The following is a 16,910-nucleotide window of genomic DNA, read 5'->3' as shown; positions in this document are numbered from 1 at the left end:
TTCAGTCCGATCCCGCACTGAAATTGATTTTATCTGTTAGTAATGTTACTGTTATACACATCCTGGTTTCAACATCCAAAAGTAAGCTGCAATGAATGTGAGATACAGCTCTGCGTGCTCAGATCAGCGGTGGCATCGACAGTGGGCGCCGTTCTTCCCCGACGCCTTGCGCTCACTGCTTCCGATGCGCTTAGAGTGCATGCGCTCGTTAAATTCCGCCGCGGGCCACTCACACCACTCAGTAGACAGAGCCGTGTCTGCGGCTGCACAGCAGACATGGCTCTGTCTACTGAATGGAGGTACAGCCAACTTGGCACAGGTCCAGAGACTATGCTCGCCGTTTTGATGCGGAGCGGCTGGTGACACCTGTTGCTCGCAAGGACAGACTTCTTGCGGCAAAATCCGCAGCTCCGCAGGTCTCGGTAATCGGAGCTGCAGAGCTCCGTTGCCGCTGAGAGAGGTTTATATCTTTTTAATGACTTGGATTCTTTGCGGGTCTTGCCTCCGTACCCCGCGACGGTAACACCGGAGGACACCACTCAATCAAACGGGCGTATGAAAAAGTCCACAAAAATAATTTTCAAGCACAAATAAAAGAAATGTGTACTCACCAAGCGTACCGCAAGACAATATAAAGTTTTTAAAAAGTAGATCCTTCCGTATAAGACAAGAAAAAGGTGCAGATGCAAACTGACGTAAATCCACAAATTACAGTTGGCGCGCGCAATGCATGCTGGGATAGGGTCTTCTCCCTGACGTCTCGGCAGCGTCCCAGATGTGCTGACAGTTTTGCGGAGGGCTAAATTTTAGCTGTAAATTTGTCATTTTTAAATGAAGATTTCTCCGTTGAATGACAGATCTGGGCTTGCAGATTTACTTTACTACATTCAGAAGGATCTTATGTGTAAATATGTCATTTTTTGGTCCAAAGATCTGACTGCATTTATTTCAATGCAGGTCTACTTTAAATCAGAAGTTCATGAAATGTTATTTCCTTTCCTGTTTGATGGACAAGACTCAAATGGTCTATATGCTGGAATAAAACAAAAACCAGAAAATAGAATGGATCACCTGAATTTGTGGAATGAAAGCAGACTCTTTTGGAGCAAGGGTTGGAACATGTTGTTCTGAAAGTAGAAAGTGTACTACTGGACACCAAAATATCCTTGATAATGACATTAATACCCAAGCACTCAATTTGCAACCCCATGGAGGAACAGTATCTGGCTCTAAAGACCATGGGTAAAGCTGGTAATTTAGTTGGGAGACTATTAATGTGTGAGTGCAATGTACTTGAAAAAACTGCTATACTGAGTGGCCCGGTATAAATTCTTAAATGCTTTTGCCGTGTGGCAAAGTTATTAATGCTATGTAGAAGGTGTGTAAGTTAACACAAAGGTGTGCACAAAGTGCAAAGGAGTTGGACTGATCCTGTTCATTAGGTGTGGGCATGTTGTCGACCAGTCATATCATGTCATATTACATCATATCATATCATATATATCATATCATATCAAGTTATCATGTCATGACCTTTAAGCTGGAGGGCACCAGGGGAACGGTACTGTGGTATTAATCAGATGCAAATGAGATGTCTTTTCTTTATATCAAGAAAAGACATCTACACAGACAAAGGATCAAGACCATCATGGCAGTAATTGGCTTTGGCTGATTTCACTGATTTATTCTTTTGCTGACTGTGAAATATTGTACAAAGTATATTAAGTATATAAGTAAATTTAGTTTATTTTGGATTGTCTGAAATCAACACAGGGTCAAAATTATACACAGTCAGAAATACGAATATACCACTTAATTCATAAATTAAGTGGTATATTCGTATTTCTGACTAAACATGCACACGTGGAACCAGACCAATAATGCAAACGGGGGCAGAAAAGCTCAGGGTACAGAGGGAGTGTTGCTGTTAAGCAACCAAAATTTAGAGAGAAAATAGGTGTTGGTTGTCAATTTAATGTGTAAAATATGATTTAAAGCACGCACACGGACACACACACACACACGGACACACACACACACACACACACACACACACACACACACACACACACACACACACACACACACACACACACACACACACACACACACACACACACACACACACACACACACACACACACAGAGAATACCAAATGTAGTGGTCTTGTCCAAAGATGATACCTTCCTTAAATTTATTTTATTAAATAAACTTAAATTTTTGTTAAATTTTATTAAAATAAACTTAAGCAAACTTCAGGTTTACTTCCTAATTATACTCACTTGTAAGTGTCCTGTTTCAATGCTTCTTGGAACTAAACTGACCCATTCTGTAGTTTAAAAAGTGTATTTGTAAGTGCAAAAAGTAGTAAAATTTGAGTACATAACTACAACCCCTGGCAATAATTATGGAATCACCGGCCTCGGAGGATGTTCATTCAGTAGTTTAATTTTGTAGAAAAAAAGCAGATCACAGACATGACACAAAACTAAAGTCATTACAAATGGCAACTTTCTGGCTTTAAGAAACACTATAAGAAATCAAGAAAAAAAATTGTGGCAGTCAGTAATGGTTACTGTTTTAGACCAAGCAGAGGGAAAAAAATATGGACTCACTCAATTCTGAGGAATAAATTATGGAATCACCCTGTAAATTTTCATCCCCAAAACTAACACCTGCATCAAATCAGATCTGCTCGTTAGTCTGCATCTAAAAAGGAGTGATCACACCTTGGAGAGCTGTTGCACCAAGTGGACTGACATGAATCATGGCTCCAACACGAGAGATGTCAATTGAAACATTATCAAACTCTTAAAAGAGGGTAAATCATCACGCAATGTTGCAAAAGATGTTGGTTGTTCACAGTCAGCTGTGTCTAAACTCTGGACCAAATACAAACAACATGGGAAGGTTGTTAAAGGCAAACATACTGGTAGACCAAGGAAGACATCAAAGCGTCAAGACAGAAAACTTAAAGCAATATGTCTCAAAAATCGAAAATGCACAACAAAACAAATGAGGAACGAATGGGAGGAAACTGGAGTCAACGTCTGTGACCGAACTGTAAGAAACCACCTAAAGGAAATGGGATTTACATACAGAAAAGCTAAAAGAAAGTCATCGTTAACACCTCAACAGAAAAAAACAAGGTTACAATGGGCTAAGGAAAAGCAATCATGGACTGTGGATGACTGGATGAAAGTCATATTCAGTGATGAATCTCGAATCTGCATTGGGCAAGGTGATGATGCTGGAACTTTTGTTTGGTGCCGTTCCAGTGAGATTTATAAAGATGACTGCCTGAAGAGAACATGTAAATTTCCACAGTCATTGATGATATGAGGCTGCATGTCAGGTAAAGGCACTGGGGAGATGGCTGTCATTACATCATCAATAAATGCACAAGTTTACGTTGATATTTTGGACACTTTTCTTATCCCATCAATTGAAAGGATGTTTGGGGATGATGAAATCATTTTTCAAGATGATAATGCATCTTGCCATAGAGCAAAAACTGTGAAAACATTCCTTGCAAAAAGACACACAGGGTCAATGTCATGGACTGCAAATAGTTCAGATCTTAATCCAATTGAAAATCTTTGGTGGAAGTTGAAGAAAATGGTCCATGACAAGGCTCCAACCTGCAAAGCTGATCTGGCAACAGCAATCAGAGAAAGTTGGAGCCAGATTGATGAAGAGTACTGTTTGTCACTCATTAAGTCCATGCCTCAGAGACTGCAAGCTGTTATAAAAGCCAGAGGTGGTGCAACAAAATACTAGTGATGTGTTGGAGCGTTCTTTTGTTTTTTATGATTCCATCATTTTTTCCTCAGAATTGAGTGATTCCATATTTTTTTTTCCCTCTGCTTGGTGTAAAAAAGTAACCGTTACTGACTGCCACAATTTTTTTTTCCTGATTTCTTATAGTGTTTCTTAAAGCCAGAAAGTTGCCATTTGAAATGACTTTAGTTTTGTGTCATGTCTGTGATCTGCTTTTTTTCTACAAAATTAAACAACTGAATGAACATCCTCCGAGGCTGGTGATTCCATAATTTTTGCCAGGGGTTGTAGTTTCATTGCTAACATATAGTAGGTAGCTCTCTCTCTCTCTCTCTCTCTCTCTCTCTCTCTACTCTGTTCACTAAAGTGGATGGTCCTTACAGGGAACCTGATCATGCTCAAACTTGAACTCACATGAGATAAACTCATTTTGGATGTCCAGTTCAAATGATACCGTGCTTTGATTAGGTAAAAACATTCATTCTGAAAATGGATCCATAGGGAAAAAAAATGTATCCACAAATATATAACCAATTTTGTTCTAAATTTTAATTTTAATTCTAATTTTAATTTAAAAATACACCAAATAACATCTGCTTTTTTTTTTCAGGCATTTCAATCTAAACTCGAGTGAATGCAAAATGCATGAGAACACATTGTAGTTGTTAACAATAAGTGTTCTGCAGAACTGAGAGGCCATCTCTTGGCTGATAACTGAATCTCACCTTCAAGGAGTGACAGCAGCATCACTACCATGTCTTTCTGCAGATCCAAAAGTTCCTTCAACAACCCAATTTGACTGGAGTCCTGCAACAAAGTACACATATATGTGGGAAAAGAATAATGCATAAAACAATGTTCTTACTGTATATTCAGAACTAATTTACACCTCAGTTTTAATTTGTGAGAGTAAATGATCCTTTCTGACAGAATTCTGCCCAAGTTCATTTAGGACTACATACAACATCTTATAAAAGAAGAAACAGTAAGAGACACTACCTCAGAGTGACCTCTAATCCAAAAATGATCCTGGGTTTGCATTTTTTAAATAAAGAATATGCATTTTAATACCACAAAAAAAAAAAAAAATCACTAATTAAGTTAGATGATGGGACAGACACTGGAAAGACAGTTTGGTATAAAAGCACAGAAGAAAGTCTTATTGCTACACACAGCTGTTTGGCTGTAATAGTGGCTGCAACGTGGGATACAAAAACATTTCTGCAGAAATATTTCAGACACTTCTGCAACAGAAAATAAGAAAAAAGTAAACAAAACATGTACAGTACTGTGCAAAATTTTAAAATTTTTAACTTCCACCTCTAAAAACACATTACTCCTGTCAGCTTGATTTCTGCAATTCTTAAGAAAATGTGGTTGTATTTATAATAAAGTTTTTACAGTCAAGAATCCGTCTACAAAGGAGTCATGTTTTTTTTTGTCCATTTGAAAATGAGGTTTGATTAGTTTCTTCAATAAAACAGGAATGCAGATGGATAGGAATCTGGATATTGAGACATTTCAAATTTGATTTTGGTCAGCCTACTGTTTAAAAAAACATAAACTAAAATAAAATCCCTTAGAAACCCCCAAACCCTACACTATTAAAATCCAAGGGTGCCTAAAACTTTTCCACAGTACTGTGCAAAAGAGAAGTGACCATCTACATGACTGCAGCACAAAATGTCATCAGCGATTATCAGGCTTATCAACTATTTGGGATCAGTGCATTTTTTTTCTTTCACATAGAAACAGTTAACTTAAAGAATCATTCTTTCTGAATTTGTATTTCTGGTTACACAGAAAATCTACATGATGTGGAACAAGCAAGAGACAAAAGCAAAACTCAAACACTAAAGGTAGTTTTAACCCTTAAAAATGAATGAGCTTTCAGAATGTGACTCAATCTTGAAAACTGAACTATTGAATTTATTGTGAGTCATCATTGATGATAATTACATTTCTGAACAGTCAGTGACTGGAGAGTTTGCTTGAGAAGTCAACAAGAAATAAAGAGAAAAAAAAAAACAGAAAAAAGAAACACAAAGTAAATTAAGTTGTTCTAAGCCACACAGTGAAGAATGTAAAGGAGCATGAGGAGCCTGTAGATGAAAGACTACAAACTGGTGGACAAAAATATTCTTACGTCTTCTCGTTGTCCAGGATCAGGGTGCATCTAACAGCATGAAAATAAAAATTTATGCTTCATGAATAAAAGTTCTTTAGTGCACATTGTTTCTTATTTCTATATACTGTAAATACATATGGTGGCAAAATTTGGATTGGGGTGGTGATGGTCTAGTGGTTAAGTGTTGGGCTTAAGACCAGAGGATCCTCAGTTTAAACCCCAGTCAGGCCAGATAATCACAAAGGGCCCTGGGGCAAGGTCCTTAAGCCCCAAGTTGCTCCCAGTGTGTCGCAAGTGCTTTGCATGGCAGCACCTGGACACTGTTGTGCGAATGTGTGCATGTGAGGCATCATTGTAAAGTGCATTGAGCTTCTATATAAATGAGCTATGAGCTGTGCTATATAAATGTGATCCATTTACCAATTTAGTTTTGTGAACCCATGACGACATGACAGTGTCACAGCTTTCTTTTGATTTTGATATGTGGTCATTAAGATTTCCCTAATACAGGCCAGGTCAGGTCTGGGAGCATGTGCTCGTGCTGTTTGTCACTGTATCTACCCCACCACAGAGACGCCATTGGTCCTGGATGGCAAGCACTTAGGCAGACAACCGGTTTCATTCCCATCTATGAAAAGTAACCATCTACCTGCTTCAGCCAGGTGAAATGTGGGCATCCCCTTGGCCTCAGCACTGATGAACCTGTGTCCTATATCATGGCTGGAGAAACGTACCACATGAGCAAAGACTTGCGTGGATTTCCTACTAAAATATGGCGTACGCCAAAACCCAGAAACTGGCGTAAGCACAAAAATACTCAAATGTATGAAAGTGTGTGTAGGCATGGATCCACGCACGATCCATTTGTACATCCCACTGAATGTGGAATTGAACGTGGAACCAAACTCCTCCCTGGCCACACCACATTTAAATATGCAATTTCATGGAGGTAGGCCTGTGGTCTAAACAGCACAAGAGAATCCACATGACGACAATTGTAAATGAACATTATAATGACATGAACAGGAAACGATCTCAGCTCATACAACCTGAGCATGTTTAAATAAAACAAACACAATAACAACATCTATAAACCCAGAGAATATATTCACAAGCGTTTTAGGCACAACATACAAAGAGTTTAATGGTGTTGTCAGTGTGCAGTGGTTAAAGTGCAGCCTCATCAGAGTGTCTCAATGCAATTCTCTTTTCGTGAAATTTTACCAATAATGCACTGCAGCATGTGTGTCCAAACACTAAAACCTTCAAAATTAGTGGCTTACTTTAAAACTAAAATATATAACTGATATTTTCACTTTATAAAATGCCAGATGTGACATTAATTTAAATAACTTGTCTGGAATTAGTTTGGTTAAAATTTTAACAATAAGTTAAAACTGTATGGCTGTTGATGACTTAAGTGGCATTTTATTTTAAGCATTTTCACGTATTCACTGTCAAAGTCCACAAAAAACACTGATTTCAGACTGTAGAAAATTCAGTTTTTCCCCATTCATTTCAATAGAGGGCCTTGAGGGGCATTACCCTACATGATGCCATCAAAATCCGCATGATGGAATCCCTAAATTCCTTGCAACTGAACATTGAGAAACATTGTTCTTAAACTGTTGGACTATTTTTTCATGCAGTTGTTCACAAAGTGGTGATCCTCGCCCCATCTTTGCATGTGAACGGCTGACACTTTTGGGGATGATCCTTTTATACCCAATCATGACACTCACAGATAGTGTCCTCAGTTCCCAAATGCTTATTGAGTGTTGTTAGAAGGAAAAGTGATGTAACACAGTGGTAAACATACCACTGTCCCAGCTTTTTGAAACGTGTTGCAGGCATCCATTTCAAAATGAGCAAATATTTGCACAAAAACAATAAGGTTTATCAGTTTGAACATTAAATATCTTCTCTTTGTGGTGTATTCAATTCAATATAGGTTGAATAGGATTTGCAAATCATTGTATTCTGTTTTTATTTACATTTTACACAACGTCCAAACTTCATTGGAATTGGGGTTGTACTAGTGATATGCACTTTAATAGCTATCTGAGCTTCATATATGAGCCAGTTCACCTCCACCACAGCACTGTCCCACAGGACGACTGCTGCTGCCTTGCAACCTTGAACATGACACCTTTAAAATGGTTATTCTCTTTCTTCAGATGAAAAAGCAGGTGCATTGTTGGTATGGAGGCCGGGTTCACTTACAACAAGACTAGATGATTCAGATTATTCGTCTGCTGACAAGATTCCCTGGTCTGCAGAGGACAGAGTACCAGTAAGGATCCACAAGCATGGATATTAGGCCCTGGTGGACTCCAGGTGCAGGCCACTGGTGAAAGCTAAATGTGTCCCTCTTGGGGCACTTATTCCCCTTTTGTTCAGATTTTGCCTCCTCTAGTGGCTCTATTTCATGAAGGAAGTGACTGTGTGCACCATCCACTCTGCCAGGGCTGTTCAAAATTCAGAATTTTATAATTGTAATTCTGCATCCTGTTTGCTAATTCAGTTCAAAGTTCAACTCAAAATCAAGAATAGAAATTCAAGGGTCATTTCTAATTCAGTTCTGAATCTTGCACCATCCTGGTATCTACAGCCCATTCACTTCGATGGGATCCACAGACTGGGCACACAGAATGTTGTGGTGGACTTCTTCCCTCAGCTGCAGAGGTGTGATGGTGGTGGTGCTCTGGGAGTGTTAGAGCCTGCCGTCAGACAGATGGTGCTCAGCATTGTTTGGGTGGTGGGTGTGTGTGGTTCAATGCACTGGCTGTGAGAGAGACACTTGTTATGAATAGTGGCCAAAGCAGGGGCATGTGAATGTAACTGTGAGTGTAAATTTGTATTTATCTGTATATTTATGCCCTACTGAGATAACATCAAATGCCTAATCAGAACCGAGCCAGTATATGGAGAGAATGGAGAGAACCGAGCAGTACAGCAGATAGACTGCCAGTGACAGAGGGAGAAAAAGAGGAATACTGTTTTCATCATTCAAGTGATGCAGTCTCTTTGAGCCAAAATATAATATTTTTTATAATTTGGACTGACCATGTAACCTCATTAATATGTAAATCAGGTCATTGTTGCTGTGAAGATCATTTCTCTGACTGGAACTCCCCATGTGCCATGGTTGGTTAGTTTGGACCTCAGGGCCTTGAAGATACAGTATCAAATGTTCAGACAGACAAATTATACTCTCGCCTACACCACCTCCCCTTCCCCGCCTTCCCCATTCCCTACTGATGAAGTGAAGGATAAAGAATAAACATTTTATTTGGCAGGAACCACACGAGAAACTGTTCAGTTTGGATTGCTAAACATGGACATGGAGATAGATGTCAAATTTTATTTCATAAAAAGCTATGTTATGACTACCCATCAAACCTTGAATAATTCAAGAGAATTTTTTTTTCTTCAAAGGTACCAATAGATTCAGTAGATTCTCACAAATCCAACAAGACCAAGCATTCATGATATGCACACTCTTAAGGCTATGAAATTGGGCTATTAGTAAAAAAAAAAAGTAGAAAAGGGGGTGTTCACAATAATAGTAGTGTGGCATTCAGTCAGTGAGTTTGTCAATTTTGTGGAACAAACAGGTGTGAATCAGGTGTCCCCTATTTAAGGATGAAGCCAGCACCTGTTGAACATGCTTTTCTCTTTGAAAGCCTGAGGAAAATGGGACGTTCAAGATATTGTTCAGAAGAACAGCATAGTTTGATTAAAAAGTTTAATGGAGAGGGGAAAACTTATACGCAGGTGCAAAAAATTATAGGCTGTTCATCTACAATGATCTCCAATGCTTTAAAATGGACAAAAAAAACCAGAGACGTGTGGAAAAAAACGGAAAACAACCATCAAAATGGATAGAAGAATAACCAGAATGACAAAGGCTCACCCATTGATCAGCTCCAGGATGATCAAAGATAGTCTGGAGTTACCTGTAAGTGCTATGACAGTTACAAGACGCCTGTGTGAAGCTAATTTATTTGCAAGAATCCCCCGCAAAGTCCCTCTGTTAAATAAAAGACGTGCAGAAGAGGTTACAATTTGCCAAAGAACACATCAACTGGCCTAAAGAGAAATGGAGGAATATTTTGTGGACTGATGAGAGTAAAATTATTCTTTTTGGGTCCAAGGGCCGCAGACAGTTTGTGAGACGACCCCCAAACTCTGACTTCAAGCCACAGTTCACAGTGAAGACAGTGAAGCATGGTGGTGCAAGCATCATGATATGGGCATGTTTCTCCTACTATGGTGTTGCGCCTATATATCGCATACCAGGTATCATGGATCAGTTTGGATATGTCAAAATACTTGAAGAGGTCATGTTGCCTTATGCTGAAGAGGACATGCCCTTGAAATGGGTGTTTCAACAAGACAATGACCCCAAGCACACTAGTAAACAAGCAAAGTCTTGGTTCCAAACCAACAAAATTAATGCCTCGCAGATATGAAGAAATCATGAAAAACTGTGGTTATACAACTAAATACTAGTTTAGTGATTCACAGGATTGCTAAAAAAGCAGTTTGAACATAATAGTTTTGAGTTTGTAGCGTCAACAGCAGATGCTACTATTATTGTGAACACCCCCTTTTCTAATTTTTTTTACTACGAGCCCAATTTCATAGCCTTAAGAGTGTGTATATCATGAATGCTTGGTCTTGTTGGATTTGTGAGAATCTACTGAATCCACTGGTACCTTGTTTCCCATGTAACAATAAGAAATATACTCAAAACCTGGATTAATCTTTTTAGTCACATAGCACTACTATTATTCTGAACACTACTGTATGTATTTATATTTGCAAATTGTTTTTTTACTTTCACTTTTGATGCTCTATGTGTTTCTTACCCAATGTTGCTGGAACCTCAATTTCCTTGAGGGAGTCTTCCCAAAGGATTAATAAAGTTCTATCTAATCTAATCTAATCTAATTATTTCAAAATGAATACACAAATACATAAATGTATACAGATTATTGCTAACAAAGTGATTAGGGAATGAATAATTGTGTTTGTTTCTGACCTGAGCCAGCTTCATCATCATATGTGCAAAGACGTGCAGGAAGCCCACAACAGCGTCCCACAATCTGCTGTGAGCCAGAGACTGCTGGTTACCAGTACAGGGACCCTGAGGGAGGGACAGACATATCTTTCAACTGCTGTTCATGTTCTGAAAGTAAATCTGTTAATACACTTGACAATATCTTTAAGATAGGAACTTGAGAAACACGCACACCTTCCTGGTCTTCCCAAGCAGTCTTCCAAGCAAGTACTAATCAGGAGTAGTGATGACCATGTGAGGCCCCATGAAGCACTTGGTGTTTTATTCTGAGCCCACTAGATGGCAGTGTCTAGATGTTTTGCTGTACACCCCACCCTTTTATTTATTTAGTTTGAATAGTTGAGTGGGCTCAGAAAAAAAAGCCAAATTGCTTCACAAGGCCTTATTTAGCCATCACGAATCAGTTACTCTGCTTTACTTCTGAGATCTGACAGAATCAGGTGTACACAAAGCAGACTAGCTGTGTGGATACATCAAACAAGTACAGTGGTTGTGTCTATTTATGGTTTTGTTGGCAGGATTACTCAAAATTCATTCATTTGACCAGCCACGGTGAGGAGGTTGGGTACAATGTGGATCACAATTAAACACGTGCGTGGAAATTAAGAGTAGCTCTTTTTTTACCTGGATGTACTCAGTCAAGCTGTTGAAGACCTGTTTGGCCACAGTCATCGCTTTGGAGAAATTTCTCTTACCGGGCTCATCTATGATATCTTTTCCTGAGTAGTACCAGTAGAAATCACTAATGGACTCCTGCACAGACGATGGATGAGGAAGAAAGGAATTAATTAATTTTGCATGCAGTCTTACATTTGATTACACCCCAGACAAAAATATACTATTCCATACCAAAGATTATCCGCTCAAACCAACAATTCAATTCATTAATTGACTATGAAAGGATATATCAAGTCTTTTTTTCTTTGTTTGTTGGTACATGCTGTCAAAGTCTAATTTAGGTTGTCAGTCTGTAATATACAAGAAGCATAATTAGTGGATATAATAAATCCTTCTGCACACTGTATATAGTATACTGTATAGTTAACTTCCTCACCTTAAAGAGAGAGATATTTTGGGCAAAACAGTACATCTGAGTACTAACTAAACTGAGAAAAAATCCTATCCTCAAATACTAACAATACAACATTTTTGAAACATATTACAAAATCAATATACCAACAAAGGCCAAATATTATGCATACAGTGGATTCTTGAAAACAAGCGTAAAAATGACTGGGTTGTGGTCTTACTTAAGAGTAACAGATTGTACCCTGAATATATCTTTACTTTTGTTGTGATACAGTACAGAAAGAAGAAAAAAGGAAAGGCAGGTCATATGTGACTTGTGTGCAGATGGTTGTCAGTAATTGTTCTGCCGTGCCTCCATTGCGCATGGGTCATTTCAGAGCTGAGCTGCTTGTCTAAGACAGAGTCTCTTCACCCAAAGCAATCAAATAGATTAATGAGATTATTAGCCATCAGATGACAAGGTAAATCTCTTAAATCATTCTAAAGTAAGTTTTAATCAGAAACAAGGCTGTTTTAAGCAGAAACGAGGTGAAACTTGGTGAAGCTATGAAATGACCCACGCACAGTGAACGCATCAACTAGCAGCCCGCGTAGCTGTGGTGCTCTGATCACTTCCTCCGTCTTTTATGATGAAATAATGCTGAATTTATACTCAACAAAAATATAAACGCAACACTTTTGGTTTTGCTCCCATTTTGTATGAGATGAACTCAAAGATCTAAAACTTTTTCCACATACACAATATCACCATTTCCCTCAAATATTGTTCACAAACTAGTCTAAATCTGTGATAGTGAGCACTTCGCCTTTGCTGAGATAATCCATCCCACCTCACAGGTGTGCCATACCAAGATGCTGATTAGACACCATGATTAGTGCACAGGTGTGCCTTAGACTGCCCACAATAAAAGGCCACTCTGAAAGGTGCAGTTTTATCACACAGCACAATGCCACAGATGTCGCAAGATTTGAGGGAGCGTGCAATTGACATGCTGACAGCAGGAATGTCAACCAGAGCTGTTGCTTGTATATTGAATGTTCATGTCTCTACCATAAGCCGTCTCCAAAGGTGTTTCAGAGAATTTGGCAGTACATCCAACCAGCCTCACAACCGCAGACCACGTGTAACCACACCAGCCCAGGACCTCCACATCCAGCATGTTCACCTCCAAGATCGTCTGAGACCAGCCACTCGGACAGCTGCTGAAACAATTGGTTTGCATAACCAAAGAATTTCTGCACAAACTGTCAGAAACTGTCTCAGGGAAGCTCATCTGCATGCTCGTTTTCCTCATCGGGGTCTCGACCTGACTCCAGTTCGTCGTTGTATCCGACTTGAGTGGGCAAATGCTCACATTTGCTGGCGTTTGGCACGTTGGAGAGGTGTTCGCTTCACGGATGATGCAAAGGAGATGTGTTGCACTACATGAGGCAAATGGTGGTCACACCAGATACTGACTGGTATCCCCCCCAATAAAACAAAACTGCACCTTTCAGAGTGGCCTTTTATTGTGGGCAGTCTAAGGCACACCTGTGCACTAATCATGGTGTCTAATCAGCATCTTGGTATGGCACACTTGTGAGGTGGGATGGATTATCTCAGCAAAGGAGAAGTGCTCACTATCACAGATTTAGACTGGTTTGTGAACAATATTTGAGGGAAATGGTGATATTGTGTATGTGGAAAAAGTTTTAGACCTTTGAGCTCATCTCATACAAAATGGGAGCAAAACCAAAAGTGTTGCGTTTATATTTTTGTTGAGTTCACATATCTGTCACTGAGACAGATGATGACTGGAGTGCAGTTTTAAGCACAAACGAGGTGATAATCCATGAACTGCGGCTATTGACGCAGGCGCAGTGAAGGCAGATTTTTAGGGGGGACCGTCTGGTCTGCAACACCAGCTGATTTCCCCATCCTCCTCAAGCAGCAGGGGGTGTTAACAGATTCCAGTCTGGTGACTAAGTCACTGAAGAAAGGAACTGGCTACCCTGCCTTTTTACCCTAGTGCATCCCCAAACAGTTTATGCAATTCTTACCAAACAGGACCGCAGTTGTCATGGTAATGATGACAACTATGCTGCTGGTAATGACAGTAGTTAGTTTTTATCTTGACCCAAAGCTTTCATTCAGACACAAACTGGGTGCATGAGCCCAAAGATCTCTGTGCAAGTTCATACAGAGAGTGTTGTGTGTTGGGGGGGGGTTTGGCTGGACAAGGTTGGGTTGTTTTGTGTTTATTTTCCTTCCCAGGTGATTTGGGGCTGTTCTCTGAGGAAAATGTGCTGCAGAAGAGTCTCTCTCCTCTGTTACGATGATTGGCTGCACCTGTTGCATTCTCGTGCGGCTCTCTATCAGGACAATCCACGACATCTGTGATGTTCACGTGCAGATCTGAGGACTTCCAGCTGGTACCAATGTAGTGATGAAGAACTACATTTAAACCAGCAGTGAGTTGGATAAGATTGCCGGAGAATACGACCTTGTGACGACCGTGTGGGGACGCTGAGGGCCGTTTCAGAGTCTGACATCGCGCCTGTGAAGGAGGACGAGGGTGAGAGACAAACGTTGTCAGCACACGGCAGAGGTGAATATTCTGAAAAGTTTATCCGTGAATGTAAATTGGCGTTTATACGCAGCTATAAGTAATTATTGGTGGAAATTGTTTGGTGTGCTCCTCACGGCAGTGGCGTGCGAATTAATGATCCTCCACTAGCTGTGAGCAGCAGCCTCTTTGAACTAAGTTTTGAAACCAGACCTAAACGTGTAGCTGATAAGTTTGCCTCTAAACAATATTTCATAGTAATAAGTGTTGAATAATCTCATCTCTGTTCCTCCTTCGCAGAGTACAGTCTGGGAAAGTCACCTGGGGGGGGTGTTGGCAGAACTCTTGAGTCCTGAACGTTCGGACTCCGACTGTTGAGACGCTGAGAGAGCGCGCCGCCTTTTCACCTCACCAGAACTATAATTATTTAGTATTTCATGTATAGCACAAAGGGAGAAAAATAAATGTGTTTTCTTTTTGGAACTGCTTCTGATTATTTCATGCTGGGTTCAGTCAGATACTGGACCGCTCCTCAATCCGCGTCTTATCCATAAAAGAGAGGAAAAATATATTTATCCTTGCGCTTTCTTATGAATCTACTGTAAAGGAAAAACTGTTGAACTATTCTTGCTTATTTTAGCTGCCAACATAGTTATTTATGTGTTGCCTGGAATCTTGCCAGTACAAAAGCCCACACCATGTGAAAATGTCTTTGCTGGCCTCCAGTGATTAAAGTTGTCACCTCACTGTCACCTTTTCAGCTTGGGACTCCCACAGGCTGGGTGGCGTGGCCCCCCACCTGCTGCGGCCTTCACCCACTTTACCTCAATTCGGATGATGGACTGCTTCAAGTTTAGTGCACATAAACAATGTCAAATGTATATGTGTTGTTTTAATTTTGATGTGTGCCATTATTATGGCAAACAAGTAATAATTGTGTATTAATTGCTGTATCCTGAGGTAATTGGAGTGTAAATGTAATTTCATTGTTGTTGCACTTGTGTAATGACAATGACAATAAATCTCATCTCATCTCATCTCACTGAATGATATTCAGTGTACACATCAGTCAACTTGGTCATCACCTTTGGGTGCTGTTAGAGGAACTACAAAGCACAGTTCATCACTGACAGGTGCTGATACAGGTGTAACTAAAAATTAAATTTGCATAGAGCTTTGTGATATTACTTTTTAAAAATAACATGATGATAATTATAATAAATAAATATAATTATAATTCATATAAACATTAGATAACTATGTCAGTGACCTGTAGTCGAAGCAGGTAATCCACAGTACAGATGATGACGTTGATGGTTGTTGTGCTGCCTGTCTGAGTTCTCAGGTAGTTCTGAAAATCTAAAAAAAAGGCAAAATGGAAACAAGATTGAAGAAAAACCATGAAGTATCTTCCAAGTAAGACAACACAACCTCTCAACTTCTGCCTTCAAGTAAAATTCAGCTCCTGCTTTACTGGGACAAATGACAACTGCAGAGAGAAATAAAAGCAGAACTCAGCGGCAACTATACAATAGTGTCTAATCTACCTATGATCTTCTTATTGTACCAGAAATACATTTTCCAATCATTATCCCTGCTCAGATCACCTTTGATGTCATTTCATAAACCAGTGAAAGTCAACATTTTGTGGTGTTACACTATAAGTGTTCTAAGTGATTTTCATTTTCATGGATATGTATCCTGGAAAGTCACAGTCTATAACCATAAGAAACTGGCGTGAGAAGCTCACTGCTGCCCACAAATGTGATCTAGAATGCATTTTCATGATGTAATGCACCAGATTTGTGCAATGTGATATGTGTATAAACTTGTAAGTGTGACGGAGGCCAGCAGGAGTTGCTGTGCATGTGGTAGTTAATAGGTCTCATGTCCCTGACAGCTAAGGATTCTCTGGCCACTCAGGCCAGAGCCCAGATTTTTAGCCAACTGGTCAGAACGTCCGGCCTACCATACCGGAGGTTATGAGTTTGCATCCCAAGGGGAGTGAGTGGGAGGAGTCAAAAACACAAGCAATGCAAAATAAGCCAGTACACAAGCCAAACTGTACCACAACTGTGGGCACCGTAGCACATCTGTAATATAACTTTAGGACTGTGCTTCTTAAACCAGTCCTCAAGTACCACCTGATGGACTCATTTTCCATCGCTCCCCGCTCTGCCACAAACTGATTAGTTCATTCAGGTGTTCAGCCAATCAAGTATGAACAGACACCTGGATAAGCTAATATATATTGTGAAGATCATGTAGCATGTAGCATTGGGGAAGGGAAGAAGAGGGTGCTGCCAGGATTATATACCATAGTACGCACTAGATGCCCCC

At 39.8% G+C, this 16,910-nt stretch overlaps 1 protein-coding gene across 1 annotated transcript in view; it reads right to left on the bottom strand.

Annotated features, from left to right (window-relative positions):
- Nucleotides 1-16,910, bottom strand: part of ryr1b (ryanodine receptor 1b (skeletal)) — a 468,306-nt gene that overhangs the window by 55,476 nt on the left and 395,920 nt on the right. Inside the window, 4 exon segments of the mRNA XM_034168593.1 lie at nucleotides 4,507-4,588; nucleotides 10,957-11,061; nucleotides 11,620-11,748; nucleotides 15,841-15,929. Of these exon segments, the coding sequence (XP_034024484.1) occupies nucleotides 4,507-4,588; nucleotides 10,957-11,061; nucleotides 11,620-11,748; nucleotides 15,841-15,929 (405 nt within the window).

Source organism: Thalassophryne amazonica, chromosome 4 (assembly GCF_902500255.1).
Source record: "Thalassophryne amazonica chromosome 4, fThaAma1.1, whole genome shotgun sequence".
NCBI classification, from domain to species: Eukaryota; Metazoa; Chordata; class Actinopteri; order Batrachoidiformes; family Batrachoididae; genus Thalassophryne; species Thalassophryne amazonica.
The sequence above is the reverse complement of the archived record's forward strand: the minus strand, read 5'-3'. Positions and strand labels throughout refer to the sequence as shown.